Source organism: Acanthamoeba castellanii, assembly GCF_000313135.1.
Source record: "Acanthamoeba castellanii str. Neff unplaced genomic scaffold scf7180000084760, whole genome shotgun sequence".
Taxonomy (NCBI): Eukaryota; Discosea; order Longamoebia; family Acanthamoebidae; genus Acanthamoeba; species Acanthamoeba castellanii.
In genome coordinates this window covers 277,618-291,358 of record NW_004457406.1, presented here as the reverse complement: position 1 = coordinate 291,358, position 13,741 = coordinate 277,618, and the positions used below count along the sequence as shown (strand labels likewise).

General features: G+C 55.6%; 4 protein-coding genes across 4 annotated transcripts in view; 2 read left to right on the top strand and 2 right to left on the bottom strand.

The window, feature by feature from the left end:
- ACA1_224950 (Fbox domain containing protein) overlaps positions 1–2,338 on the top strand; it is a gene marked incomplete at both ends in the record, with an annotated part of 3,192 nt that extends 854 nt beyond the window's left edge. Inside the window, 9 exons of the mRNA XM_004338059.1 lie at positions 59–212; positions 312–448; positions 534–770; positions 886–969; positions 1,046–1,145; positions 1,258–1,436; positions 1,545–1,637; positions 1,733–1,868; positions 2,001–2,338. Of these exons, the coding sequence (XP_004338107.1) occupies positions 59–212; positions 312–448; positions 534–770; positions 886–969; positions 1,046–1,145; positions 1,258–1,436; positions 1,545–1,637; positions 1,733–1,868; positions 2,001–2,338 (1,458 nt within the window). The remainder of the gene's footprint in view (positions 1–58; positions 213–311; positions 449–533; positions 771–885; positions 970–1,045; positions 1,146–1,257; positions 1,437–1,544; positions 1,638–1,732; positions 1,869–2,000) is intronic.
- A 138-nt stretch (positions 2,339–2,476) lies between these two features.
- ACA1_224940 (uncharacterized protein) lies at positions 2,477–4,957 on the bottom strand (the record flags this gene model as incomplete). The annotated part of the gene is given in 4 exon segments (XM_004338058.1): positions 2,477–4,036; positions 4,166–4,260; positions 4,276–4,394; positions 4,422–4,957. The coding sequence occupies 4 exon segments, from the start codon at positions 4,955–4,957 to the stop codon at positions 2,477–2,479; spliced, it is 2,310 nt and encodes a 769-aa protein (XP_004338106.1).
- A 2,663-nt stretch (positions 4,958–7,620) lies between these two features.
- Positions 7,621–8,495, bottom strand: ACA1_224930 (uncharacterized protein; the record flags this gene model as incomplete). Its single annotated transcript, XM_004338057.1, has 2 exons — positions 7,621–7,819; positions 7,885–8,495. 2 exons carry the CDS (start codon positions 8,493–8,495, stop codon positions 7,621–7,623), a joined length of 810 nt encoding a protein of 269 aa, XP_004338105.1.
- Positions 8,496–9,760: 1,265 nt separating this feature from the next.
- The window catches only part of ACA1_224920 (uncharacterized protein), a gene marked incomplete at both ends in the record, with an annotated part of 6,442 nt that continues 2,461 nt past the window's right edge, over positions 9,761–13,741 (top strand). Inside the window, 15 exons of the mRNA XM_004338056.1 lie at positions 9,761–10,138; positions 10,248–10,318; positions 10,441–10,600; positions 10,731–10,856; positions 10,955–11,051; positions 11,159–11,250; positions 11,336–11,471; positions 11,593–11,881; positions 11,980–12,059; positions 12,144–12,230; positions 12,370–12,492; positions 12,641–12,878; positions 12,980–13,146; positions 13,225–13,366; positions 13,461–13,726. Of these exons, the coding sequence (XP_004338104.1) occupies positions 9,761–10,138; positions 10,248–10,318; positions 10,441–10,600; positions 10,731–10,856; positions 10,955–11,051; positions 11,159–11,250; positions 11,336–11,471; positions 11,593–11,881; positions 11,980–12,059; positions 12,144–12,230; positions 12,370–12,492; positions 12,641–12,878; positions 12,980–13,146; positions 13,225–13,366; positions 13,461–13,726 (2,452 nt within the window). The remainder of the gene's footprint in view (positions 10,139–10,247; positions 10,319–10,440; positions 10,601–10,730; positions 10,857–10,954; positions 11,052–11,158; positions 11,251–11,335; positions 11,472–11,592; positions 11,882–11,979; positions 12,060–12,143; positions 12,231–12,369; positions 12,493–12,640; positions 12,879–12,979; positions 13,147–13,224; positions 13,367–13,460; positions 13,727–13,741) is intronic.

Below are 13,741 nucleotides of genomic sequence, written 5' to 3'. Positions count from 1 at the left end.
ATATATATGTATTTGTATTTATTATCATTTATTTGTGTTTAATTCTGCGCAATGACAGATCATGGAGGTGCTCATGGAGAAGGCCGGCGGGCCGGAGAAGGCGCGGGAGCTGATCAACGCGGTGGAGTCGCGGACCGGCAATACGGCGCTCCACTTTGCGGCGGAAAACGGGCACTGCGCGATGGTGGCTTTTCTCCTCAATCAAGGCGCCGGTACCGGCCTTTATTATCTCCTTTTATTTATTTATTTTTATTTATTATCTTTATTTGGTGCTTATGTCGATGTTTGTGTTGTGTGTGCACTTCCTACAGAGAAGAACGCATTGAACGGGTCGAAGCAAACGGCGCTGCACCTGGCCACGCTGGCCGGGTGCGCGCCGGCCGTGCGCATGCTGGTGGAGCACGGCGCTCAGATCCTGTTCACCGCGGCCGAGGCCAAGTCCAAGAAGGTGAGCCACTTCGCTGTCGTCAATCTCGCTCACCACACACGCCCGCTGACGTGCGTCGTCTTCGGTTGGGTGTTCTGTTCAGCAGGTGCCAGCCTCGCCGCTGCACCTGGCGGCCTCTAACCGCTCTGAGGCCCTCGTGTCCCTGTTTATCGAGCTGGGCCTCGACATCAATCTGACGGACGCCGCCGGCCGCATCCCGCTTCACTTTGCGGCGCGCGCGGTGCCCAAGAATGCGGGATTCATCGAATTCCTTCTCGCGCGCGGAGCCGACGCCAAGGCCGTTGATGAGGAGGGCCAAGGCGTGCTCCACTACGCCATCACCGTACGCCACTTGATCACTTGGATCCATGTGACACGCAGCACGCAGCACACACGCCACACACGACACACGGTGGCACGACACGACGCGGCAGGCTCTGAAATTCCTCATGATCTAGAATGAGTGTTCAGCCGAGCTGGTGGCGATGTGCAAGCGTCTGATTGATGCCGGAGCTGATGCCCACTCCAAGGATCCGGTCTTGGTTCGTCCCAACGCCGGCGCCTTTTCCTATGCTGTGCTGTGTGCCAGATTTTGTTTACGCGCTTTCATGTGTACAGGGCCTGGAACGCCTCATCGCCCGTTCGTACTACCAGTCAAGCTACGACCGTGATCTCGTCAACCTGTTTGTCGAGCGTGGCATCGACATAAAAGACCCGCGTACGCGATGACAATCTCTCTCCCCCTCCGCATGCTCGTGTGCCATGATGATGGTCTCACATAACGCCACCTCTCTCTGTAGGAATCGGTACCCCCTTGCTCACGGCAGCAGCCAAAGCGCACCACTACGATCTGGTCTTGGCCCTGCTGGACTGGGGCGTCGACCCCAACGCCAGCGACCCCAGCGTCACCGGCACAACGCCAAACCTGCCGTTGCACATGGCCCTGTGTGGCCATTCCTACCATAACAGCGATGCCGACAGGCGGCGTGTAGTCGAACTTCTTCTCGAGGTACCTTTACATTTTATTATTTTGTATTATTATTATTATTATTACACGGTGCATTTTGGTGCTCGCGAATAACAAATAAATCAATCAATAAATAAATATGGAATACAGAGAGGAGCCGATGTGCATCGCTTGGCGGGCTACAACCAAAGTCAGGCCTTGTTCTATCTGCCCTGCGAGCCCGACGAGACCTTTGATTTCCTGGTGCGTAATCTCCGATGCATCGGAGATTGATTGCCTGACGTCAAGGAGGCTCCATGCCATAACTAAGATAGAGCTATTCTCTAATGCAATCGCAGTTGTCGCGCGGCGCCGATATCAACGCAAGGAACGAGCGGGGCGAGACATTCTTGTATCGGGCCGTCAACCAGAATTGGCCCTACAATGCACCGCATTTCCACCGAATGAGACGGGCCGTCGTTGCCCTCATTGAGAGTACGTTGTTGTTTGTTGTTTGTTATTGTTTGTTGTTATGCTGTGTTATGCTTTGTTAATTATTACTATCGTTATTCTCATCATTATTTTGTTAATGCTAACTGAACCACCGACCACTGGTACATTACCCAGGGGGCGCCGATCCCGGGCAGTGCCGGGTGGACGGCCATGGCCCAGTGAGCGAGGTTGTTGACCCGACCTACACGCCGCTGGGCTGGGAGTGGGTCGCGTTCCTGCGGTCCGTGGGCATTCCCATCCGGACCGCTGCTGATGATGACGAGCCGGCAGCGGCCGCAGCGGGCAGTGGTGACGCGACTGGTGCGGAAGCAGACGATGACGGCGAGGGGAGGGCTGAGCCGCTGGGCCACCACCGCCTTAGGAACGATGGTGACGACACCAACGAGGACGAAGAAGAGGAGGAAGCAGAGGAGGATAGCAGAAGCAAAGGCAAGGAGAAGCTGGACAAATGAATGAAACATGACCACTTCTTCTGGTCTCCTTCTCCTTTGCAGTAGTAGTAGTAGTTGCTGCGGACAGGAAAGAGACCCGTTGAACGGGACGAGAGCGACAGCCCCTTTCCTGCGTCCGGAGAAGGCGGAGAGAGGGGGCTACGTTATTCCCCTATCGTTAGCAAAATTACGTCTTATTTCTTGTATGCGGGCCTTTCTAAGGTCCCACATTTCTTTGGCCGCTGCCGCGATGCACAGCAGAATATCCTGCACTACCGGGTCCACCTTTTTGGAGGGGATCCCCAGGTCCCTTAACGCCTGCGGCAGGACTGTAGGGCAAAAAGCAAGTGCCCCCATCTTAACGTTGTACTCCCTCAGCTTGCGCGTGGCTTCGGACTGCCCCTTGGCTGTCGCGTTGGTTTCAGTTGAGAACCAGAGCGGCAGGTCCTTTATCGACACCATCGGCTTGCACACACTGCTACTGATGATCTGTAGCACTTCCTCGTCCCTCCTAAGCCGGATACCCCGTGTGGCTGCGCAGGTAGTGTACACGTGATCGTGCATCTCCTTCTTGCCCTCTTCCGGCTTGTGCACCACCAGCATGGTGTCCGTGCCGCACGGTGTGCTGCTCGTGCAGAGGGGGCATTCGGAGGTGCTGTGGACGGCCTTCTTGATAAGCCAGTCCCTAGGCCGAGCAGCATCTTCTCCATTATCCCTGGCATACCAGACGTCGGCATTGTTAGCGTCCCTTTCCCAGTAGAAGTGCATTTTTTCGGCGTTGGGTGTCTGCGACTTGAATCTGGCGGAGTGGGCCCATTTTTTAACAAGCTTGTTGCCGTGGCTGCTGGGCACTCCCGACTTACCGAAGTCCGTGAGTGAGTCTCTGAGGTACTCGCCTCTGGACACTCGGCTAGCCTGCCGACGGAACTTGACGTCTGCCTCTGCTTCCAGCGATTGCCACCTCAGCCCCTTTTCCACTAGGGAACCGTCAATGCTGAGCAGCGCCACCGCGTCCAAAGATGTTAACACACACCGGTTGTACGTGGCGGTGTGGCTGGTGCGCGCGAGGGTCGCCAGGGCGTCCGCGGCCTCGTTACCTTTGACTAATGTGCCCCAATCATCCCCGTGCATCTCTGCGAGGGCTGCCAGCTTGGCTTCCCAACTGGCCAGCGCTTCTGGTCCTTCCTCCCTAGCTCTCGCTCTTTTCTCGGGTATGTGACTGGGGACGTATGTGAACGTGACGCCAAGGCCCTTCGTCCTGCGCTCCTGGACCAGCTGGATGATGCGCTTGACGACTCCCCTGCCTTCGGTGCGCATCTGCCTGCCCATGCCCCAGCCCTCGAACCCAGAGAAGGCTGCAATCGCGCTAGTGCAGTCAATCACTATTTCCAGGTTACAGGACCGGGGGCATCTCTCGAGGGCGACCAGAACTCCAACAAGCTCCCCAATGAACGAGGACCCTCCCCTGACGATCATGACACTGTCCTTGAACTGCTCCCCCACATACACTCCCGCTGTGGTGCATCCCTTCACATGACCCCCGTCCGTCCAGACCCTGAGGGTGTTGGTGGCCTCATTTTTGTGGAGGAAGCACCAGTCATCTTCGGTGATGCGGTAGGGGGACAGGGCCTTGAGCATCCCGGCAACCCCTCTGCTGGGGATGGCGACCGCCCTGCTACGCACTTGTTCCAGTTCAATGAGGTCGTCCCGCTTGGGTACCTGCGGCGCAATTTTACAGGCAATCCACTCCATTCGCTCAGCCTCGTTTGCGCCCAAGACTTCCGCCCACTTGAAGACTCCGGCCTTGTACAGGGCTGGCCAGGTTAGGTTGTTGTGCACGCAGCCTACATGTATGTAGTTTGGGTCCGCCAGACGGATCCATGGGTCAATACCTATTTCTTTAAGTCCAAGTCGCCACATGTGCAGAGTGTTGCGGCTGTCCCCTGTCCTAGCCATACTTGCCAGGATGGTGTCTGCCGCTATGGTCCCACCATTGATGGCGCGGGTGGTGGATTCCCTTTGATGCGCTTTCAACAGGCCCTTGAGGCTATGCAAACCCAAGCCGCCCTTGCCAGCGCTGATGAAAAAGGGTTCTAGATCGTACCTGGCTGACAGCCCCATACGTGTGCGGACAAGCTTCGCCACTAGCACGTCCATTTTGTCCAGCCACTCCGTCGGGAATTGGACCACCGACATGCTGTAGGCAACTACTGCAACAACAGCCGCATTGAGGACCGCCACTATTTGGTCCGGCATGATGCGCTTCTGCTTAAGAACAGCGAGCATGGCCTGGACCTTCTGTTCAGTAACCATAATGTGCTTTGCCCAGCTTAAGGACAGGCTGATCCACACGCCAAGATACTTGTAGTGCTCATGAGCTTCTAGCTTAGCAATGGCGATGCCGTTCCACCACAGGTTGTAGTCCCCCCTACCACTGTTGTTGGTGTAGCCCGACTTTGCCTGGTTGATATCCAGGTTATAGTACTCATAGTACTGAGCAAGCATCCCAAATGTGGCGCTGATGTCAGCAAAGTCCCTGCCCAGTAGGGCAATGTCATCGCAGTATGCCAAGAGGGGCAGCAGGAACCCAGATGCAAACATGTACCCCTTGGATCTGTCCTTTTCGATCCACTGGATCATGGGGTTGAGGAAAATGACAAAGAGGAGTGGCGAAAGCCCATCACCCTGGCGAACCCCCCGCTCGTACAGGATGCTGTCGGTAAGAGTGCCATTTATCTTGAGTTTGACCTGGCACCCCTGGTACAGATTTGCAACAAGCCCCACGAATTGTGGGTTGACACTGTAGTCCCGCAGGACCTGCAACAGCGCAGAGTGTGAGACACTGTTGTATGCCTTTTTCATGTCAACATACACAACATGTAGCTCTTTTTTATGCTGAGCTGCATCCTCCACTCTGTCCACAAGGGCTCTGATGCAGTCTTGGGTGGACCTCCTTGGCCAAAAGCCACTCTGCAGGCTGCTCAGTATATTGTGGTCAAAGGCTTTGTAGAGCCTTCTGGTGAGAATAGCCATGAAAACCTTATACTCCACTTGCAGAAGAGCAATAGGTTGGTAGTTACCAGGGTCTCCTAGGTCTCCCTCCTTAGGCAGCAAGGTGATAGCAGCTTCTTTCCACTCCTCTGGCAGCTCCCCACCTTCCAAGCAATGGTTGAACACCTGTGTGAGGCAAGAGATGTAAAAAGGTGGGAGCTCTTTAAGGATTCTGGCAGTGATCCTGTCTGTGCCTGGTGTGGTGTCCTTGAACTCTCCAATCATGTCTGCAACATCAGCTTCAGTGACAGGCTGTACCAGTTTGGCGTTGTCATTATCTTCCACCTGCACCATGAACTCTGTCCATGGTTTTGGACCCATCTTGTCTGGGACTGTAGCAAACTGTGCCCCCCACCATTTGGTGAAAACCTCTTTTACTGTGCTAGCATCAGTGCTGTACTCCCCATCTCCTACTTTGACCTCATGGAACACATGTGGCCTATGGTCTCTGCCCATGAGCTTTGTCCAGAAGGACTTTGAATCAGAGTAACCTGCCTTAATGAGTGCACTTGTGTATCTTCCTATGTCCCGCCTTTGGGCAGTGTAAAAACCAGCCCTGATGGACTTGGTGATGGCCTTTTTAATGGACATTAGCTTGTGCAACGCTGCATGAATGGACTCTTCATTGAAAATGAGTGGGATGCTCACTCCACTGGCTTCTGCCACCTTGCGCACCTTGCTGCTGATGACCAGAGCCTCTTTACAGCGCAAGGACACCAAGAGGGAGTTGGCAGCCTTGCAGACCGCCTTACGCTTCCTTTTCAACAATCCCATTTTTTTATTGTTGCCTGGTCTTCTGGGCCTACCCTGCCCTCTTTTAGCAAATGTCTGCACTGCCACACCCCTGATGGTCTCATTGAGAGCGGCAGCCATTGCTGGGCAGTCCACATGGCCTTGCTCTTGAAGTGCACTTTCCCACTCCCCTGTGCACCGCTCCTCTAGGTTCCAATGGAAGGCCACTTTGAACTCCTCCTTTTGAAGAAGAAACATGGGAAAGCTAGAACCCATGGGCCTTGCTATTGTGGAGCACCCGTTACAGGCCATGCACAACACAAGCTCCACAGGTGAGTGGTCCAACTCAATCAGGGGGTCAAGAACAGCCATGCTCACCACCAGACAAGTGGCATATTTATTAGTAAGGAAGTAGTCTATTCTAGAGGTCGTGATCCAAACAGCCTGACTGGGATCTCCCAGTGCTGGCTGAGATATCTGCCGGAAAGTGTGCTTGCTACACTCTGGGTGCAGTTGCTGATGGATGTCAGAGACCCTGCACATCTCAATAATTTCCCAAACCACCTGTCCCCTGTCACTAGCCCTTGCACAGCCACAATTGGTCCACTTCTCACCATCCGTGGGAGTGATATTCCAGTCCCCCACAAGGACCAGTGGGCACCTGCCAGGAGCCACGACAAGTGGGCCAATATGCTTGTTGATGAAGTCATCATTGTGGGTTTTCTTACCAGAGGGGCCATATATGTTGTAGACAGAGATGTTGCCTTCCAGCCTCTGGATTGTGATCTGTTGCAGCTGGTAACTATGGCTTCCATTTGGCTTGGTAACATGCTGGACCTGGACATGGTGAAGAAACTGATTGTCAATGGCAACCAGAAGCCCACCACTCGCCTTGACCCTGACACTCCACTTACACTGTGCACAGTACTGGAGCCTCTTCCTACAGTCTGACAGTTCTGGGAAGCGCCAGAAGGACTCACTGACAATCTTGTCCTCTGCAATTGACCTAGCCCTAATTTTGGACTTGAGGTTCCAGAAAACTGAGAAGCTTCTTTTTTGGCAACATCCAGGATAGCTCTGACATTATCCTCTTCCCAAAGGCCGACCTCTTGGACCAAGAGGAAGCCCCACTCCCTTTTCTTGGCGTGTGAAACAAGGTCTCCTAGCTGCTTCCAATTTTTCCAGATGTTGAAGGACACAATGGTGAGGAAAGCAGTTATGCTCAGAGAGGCAGCTTCCATGTCATCATCAGCAAGCGCTCCTGGGACTAAGAAGACTAGTAAAACCAAAAGGGTGAGGAAAACCCACTTGTGCTGCAGGGGCCAATTTGTGCACACTCCACTCACAGGGCATTTCCTGCCCTACACCTGCAGATGAAATACACTGGGGTGATAAAGTGTTTATGAGATGAAGGGAAACAGTGGCCTAGCACCTGTCTCTCTGCTACATAGTCATGGTAGGCACCACACAACAGCACTAATGAGCACAGGGCACAAAGGAGAAGAAGCACCCAACACCAACTAGGGGTCCTGACAATGGAGGGCTGCACATGCCATGCGCTCCTGGATCCTGTGCTGCATGGCTGTGGCCACCTCTCTGGCCCTGGCCTCCTGCTGCTTGATATCCCTGGCCTGCTTAGCTTGCTCAATCTTTCTGGCAGCATCTTGCACCACCTTGTTGGCCCTGAAGTTGGCAGCATTGGCTTGGGACTTTTCACGCCTGTTGTGAGTCTAGAGTGGTCACAGTGGTTAGGGACTGCCAGCAAGGGAGGAGCAGGGACAGACAGGGGTAGCACTACCTTTTTGAACTCCTCCTGGGACATCTTCCTGTGGAAGTGAACCTTGGGGCACCCAATGAAGAGTTCAACGTTGTCATGCTCAAGGATGGTGAGGAGGTCCTGCTTGCTGGCCACAGTGCCCTTGACAAATCCCTGGTAGGTGTTGTTGCAGCAGATGAACTCAATGTTGACCAGCTCTACTTCACAGAGCTTACAAATCAGCTCCTTCAGCTCTCTTGGCTTCACCTGCGGCAGGACCAGCTTGATGTTGACAATGATCAGCTTGAGGCTGAAGTCACACCACAGTTGGAAGTAGTAGTCGTTGAAGTTGATCATGGCCCCTCCCTTGTCAATTAGGGTGGAGAGGACTTCCTTCTCAACCTCCTTCTCATTGTAGGTGCACTCTGGGTGGAACTTGCCAGGACTGTTGTAGCACTGCTCAATGAGCTGGCAGGCTTGGGTTACTTGATCTGTCTCAGTGGCTGAGAGAACAACAGCCATGGTCTTGGTGAAGCCATCATGCATGACCTGGCCAACCTCGTAGCAGACATCAATGCCCTTGAGGTCGTCCAGAACATCACTCACCTGGTCAGCGTTCACCCCTTCAAAATAGATCATACAGTACTTGTCAATGGCTTGAAGGGCTAGCCCAACAAAACCAGGCTTGCTGCACTTGGCCTGGCGGCCGTCCTCCTCGACTTCCCCCTCCTCATGCTCTCACTCCTCCAGCTCCAGCTCCAGCTCCTCCTCATCCAGCTCCTTACCCTTGTCCTCCCTGCTACATTTCCTGCTCAAGGTGCTCATGTTGTTCGGCTGTAGGCGTGGGTAGCATGGTGGGGGTAGGGTCAAAAGTGAGAATGGTGATCCAGAGTGAGCAAACCTCCAGTCTTTAATAGGGGACTGTGGGGACACCACCATTACATGAACAAGCAGACCTGACCAGGAGCTCCCTGCACACAATCCAGGACAAGAGACCATACTTGGAGATGGCACAGTCAGGCAACCTGGTGTCTGGCTGACAAGTGTGAGGTTCCAAGGTGGACCTGGTCCAGGACCCATGGGGTTCTGCAGTTGGGCTACACTCAGGTGGGCAGCCTGCTCTACCACGCTATTTTGGGGGGCAAAATGCATGAAAAGCAATTCACAAGAGAGTGGACCTTTGATAGATACCATACTGTAAGATGGTTTTGTCAATGTGTGGGGCAGGCAAGGGGAAGAAGAAATCAAATCATTGCAATAGTCTCAATATGTATGTTCATCTTTCATTAAGTGGCGCCTTTTCACCTCCTGGTTACATTTAGAGAGCCACCAGGCGGGCTCTACATCATTGGGTACGATGCCAACCCTGTTGATCACATTTAGCGCTCTTGCGTCCTCTCTCCACAACATCTTTTTTCTTGTCTCCTTCTCCTTTGCTGACCATCACACAATTCTCTGACCTTTTCTCTGTTTCTTGGACAATTTTCAATGAGGAAAAAAGTAAGAAATTGCGCAGGCCAACATTAATTGGGGAAAATCAATTGAATTCATTCTTCTGATTCTCGTTCTAGTATTGCCTTGGAGGAGCGCGTTCTTGCCGTGAGGGGCAGTTGACCACCCAGCTGGTACGTGCGCCTCTCTAGTGGGTCATTCAATATTCGCTTTTTTCTTTTTTAAATCGTTCAAAATCGATTTGGTCTAGAACGGAGGACATGTCGAACGTGCGAGGGGGAGATCGAGGGCGGGGTGGAGTACGAAGAGGAGGCCGAGGAGGCGGGCGAGCCCGTGGTGGTGGCCCTCCAGCCCAATCGCGAGATTTCGATGCACGCTCCGGAGATAGAGATGAAGGCAGACCACAACACAGCCGTGGTGGCGGGAGGGGTCGCGGGGAGGCATGGGGCATCATGACGGCACACCCCGAACGCTTCGGCCGCACCAACAGCAGGGAGGGCGGCCTTACTCTGCCACCATCTTCATCATCATCCACTTCATCTGCGCAAGCACCACCGGTGGCGTCATCAACGCAGACGGCGTCAGCAGCCGAGCTCGCGCGCTTGCAGCGCCCGCGGCGCAAGCGGAGCCTCAGCGCAACCTCGATGCCGCGCGGAGGCGGACGCGGCAGCGGCGGATCGGCGGCGTCTTCGTTCTCGCGTCTGTTCGAGAACCTGGCGGGCTCGGGCAGCGGGCGACCGCGGACCGGCAGCGGCAACGAGCCGCGCTCGGCCTCGTCGGCGGCTGGTCCGCCACCGATCGTCAGCAGTGCTCTGGTCAAGCTGCAAAAGGTGCTCCACCCGCCCTTGATCCTGATTGATTACTCTTTCGTGCTCTTAGCTGAAAGAAGCACGCACGACACGCACGACACACACACCACCGCACGCGCACACAATGCAGGCGTATCTGGAGAAATACACGAAACTGTTGTGTCTTGAGATCGGCGAGGAGTTGCGAGGCGTGGAAGAAAAGTACCACTACAAACCCGCACTCTTTGTCATCATCCAAAGCACTGTACTTACCGTGCGCGTGTGGCATTTCATGTGTGTCGTGTCGTGTCGTTGGTCGTGTTGTGTCGTGTGTACCTGTGAAGGCTCACGAAGTGGTCCAAGGCAAGGCTGGAGAAGGAGGGTCAGACCATCTTCAATCTCTGCGCCCGTCCGGTGGGCCACCTCTTCCGCGAGGAGATCCTCCAGTTCGCACCCGCTGGGTCCGATTTTATGCCCTACCACCGCTTCGCGCACGGTGACATGGTATGTATGCCCTGTAGCACCCCGCGCCCGTCATTCTTCTGCATTCCTCATGCGGTCGTATGTTGTTATGTGTGCCGTGTGCGTCGTGTGCGTCGTGTGCGTCGTGTGCGTCGTGTGTGTCTTATGACAGGTACTCATGACGCGGACGGATCCGCTGAGCGAGAAGCCGATGGAGGGCGTGGTGCTGGACAAGAGCAAATCGCGGCTGCAGGTGGTCGTCAAGGACTACCCGCCCAACGTGTCTGAAGGCACCTGGGTACTCACCACTCAACACCCTCATCACCGCAACATGCAGTGCTGCCTTGGGGGGCAATCTGGGTTGTGAGCTCATCCCTGGTGGTGGTGGACACACAGCGCCTGGACAAGGGCGCCAACAGGGTGTCGCACGACCGCATGATTGACGCGCTGAACAAGTTCACCAGCAATCGCAATATTGAACTGCCCGATACCGGTAGGCCTTCCCTCGTCGTGCGTCGTGTGTGTGTCGGTGTACGCTTGGGTTGCACCATTTGTGCCGCTTCGACTGACACTCCATCATGCATTGCTTGGCAAACTCAGTGAAACCCATCCCCGGCGGCACAGTGCTGCGGGACCTGATTGTGGGAAACGTCAAGGACCCCAAGGCGTGGGCTGCCCAGCCTCCGCCCAAGGTATGAGCGCACGTCATCGCACCACCGCACAAGCACCACCGCACACGCACCACCGCACACGCTTATTGTTCGTGTCTCGCCTCAGGAATTGGCGGATCGGTACGCGCGCAAGAATTTCCCCAAGAATTTTGATGCCTGGAAGCTCAACGAGAGCCAGCGGAAGGTGATCACCACCATCCTCACTCGCAAGCTCACCCTCGTCCAAGGCCCTCCCGGCACCGGTACACTATTTTTCGCGCAACCCTCAATCTAATTGCACCATTCTTAGGCGCGTCGTGTGTCGTGTGTGTGTCGTGTATGTGTCGTGTGTGTATCGTGTCGTGTCGTGTCGTGTGTTCATAGGCAAAACGACGCTGGCTATTCACTTGATGAAGCTGCTCGTCCACCTGTGCCGCGGACATGCGCCCATTCTGTGTACGGCCGACACCAACGTCGCCGTTGACAACTTGCTCGAGGGCCTGGCCGACTCGGGCGTGCGCGCGGTGCGCGTGGGTCGGCCGGTCAAGATCCGGGAGGAACTGCGCGACCTGTCGCTCGAGGCGCTCATGCAAGAGCATGCCGCCAACAATAAGCTCGACGCCCTGCGCCAGGAGCTCGCCGGTCTGTCCCACGGCAAGACCCCCGAGGAACGGTACCGTACCTATGTTGTGTGTCGTGTCGTGTGTGTCGTGTGTCGTGTGCGTTGCGTAGTGCACGAACTCAAGTTTTTCTGTTGTCTCTTTGGTTCAGGGCGGCGGCAAAGCGTGAGGGTGTGACGCTGCACCAGAACATCCGACGACTCGAAGACTATATTCACAACGACGTGCTCGGTACCAAGTCTTCCATGACCCATTCGTTGTGCCTGCGAGCTGATGATGGTTGGTGACTGACGGCGCAACACGATCTGTATTCAGGCAAGGCCGATGTGATCTGTGCCACGTGCATCGGGGCTGGTCACGACCTCCTCGCTTCACGTGCCTTCCCTATCGTCATTCTTGATGGTGCGCTAACCCACCACCACCACCACCACCACCACCACCACCACCACCACCACCACCACCACCACCACCACCACCAACACACACACTTTACGTGTGAGCGGTCGCAATACTCACCAACTAAACGTTTGGTTGATGGCAGAATCGACGCAAGCCACCGAACCGGCCTCGCTGTGTGCGCTGGTGCACAACTCGCAGCACGTCGTGCTTTTGGGCGACCACTACCAGCTCCCGCCCACAGTCACTTCGCCCGAAGCGCAGCAGGGTTAGCTACCCTCTTTCCACACTCCATCGCCACAGTGCTCACGACACACACGACACACACGACACACACGACACACACGACACACACGGCACACACGGCACACACGACACACACGCACACCGCACATGATACATGACGCACGATGCAGGCGGTCTGTCGGAGAGCTTGTTTGCGCGTATGATCGCGATGGGTATCGAGCCCTACATGCTGGAGATCCAATACCGGATGCATCCCATCATCTCCGAGTTCCCAAGCGTCCACTTCTACGGCGGCAAGATCAAGGACGGCATCGTAGCCGCCCAGCGCCCGTCGCCCACCGGCATCGCGTGGCCCAGCGAAGGCAACCCCATCGCCTTCGTCAATGTCGACGGCTACGAGAAACAAAGGTATGCGTGTGTGTCGTGTCGTGTCGTGTCGTGTCGTTGGTCGTGTCGTGTCGTGTCGTGTCGTGTCGTGTGTCTATACTGAATTGCTATGTGCATTTTAGTACGGACGGCTATTCGTGGTTCAACTCGGCAGAGGGCGAGGCCGTGTTCCAGCTGGTGTCGGCGTTCGACCAGCGGTCGGACGTCGGCGACGTGAAGGACATCGGAGTCATCACGCCCTACAACGGCCAAGTCAAGCACCTCGCCGACCTCTTCTCCAGGCGCGGTGGTACCAATGCACACACGCATCACTGATTACCGCACACGCACACGGCCGCACACGCTGACGTCATCATCTTTGCCGCAGGGATGAACAAAAATGAAAAGTGGCACAAGCTCAACATCAACTCGGTGGACGGCTACCAGGGCCGTGAGAAGGAGGTCATCATCTTCACCGCCGTGCGCAGCAACTCCCGCGGCGACGTCGGCTTCCTGCGCGACTGGCGCCGGTACTGACTCGCAGTTGACTTGGCAGTGTCTTTGACCGTCGTTGACTGCTGTCTGACCCGCGTTGACCACCTTTTTCTTTTGCTCCTTCGTCAGGCTTAATGTGGCGCTAACGCGGGCCAGGCGCGGGCTGCTCGTCGTGGGCAACCGACGTACGCTGCAGTCCGACGAGCACTGGGGCAAGTGGCTCAGATGGATCGACACCCACCGGCTCGGCACCAACCTGCAGGCCATCCTGGGCCGCGGCCACCACCCGCCCGCCCCGGCCGGCGGCCGCTCCGGCTCTGGCGATGCCACGCCATCACATGTCAGCACCGAGGCCGAGGCCGAGGTCGGTGGTGATGGTGACGATGGCGGCGCCGGTGCTGATGACGATG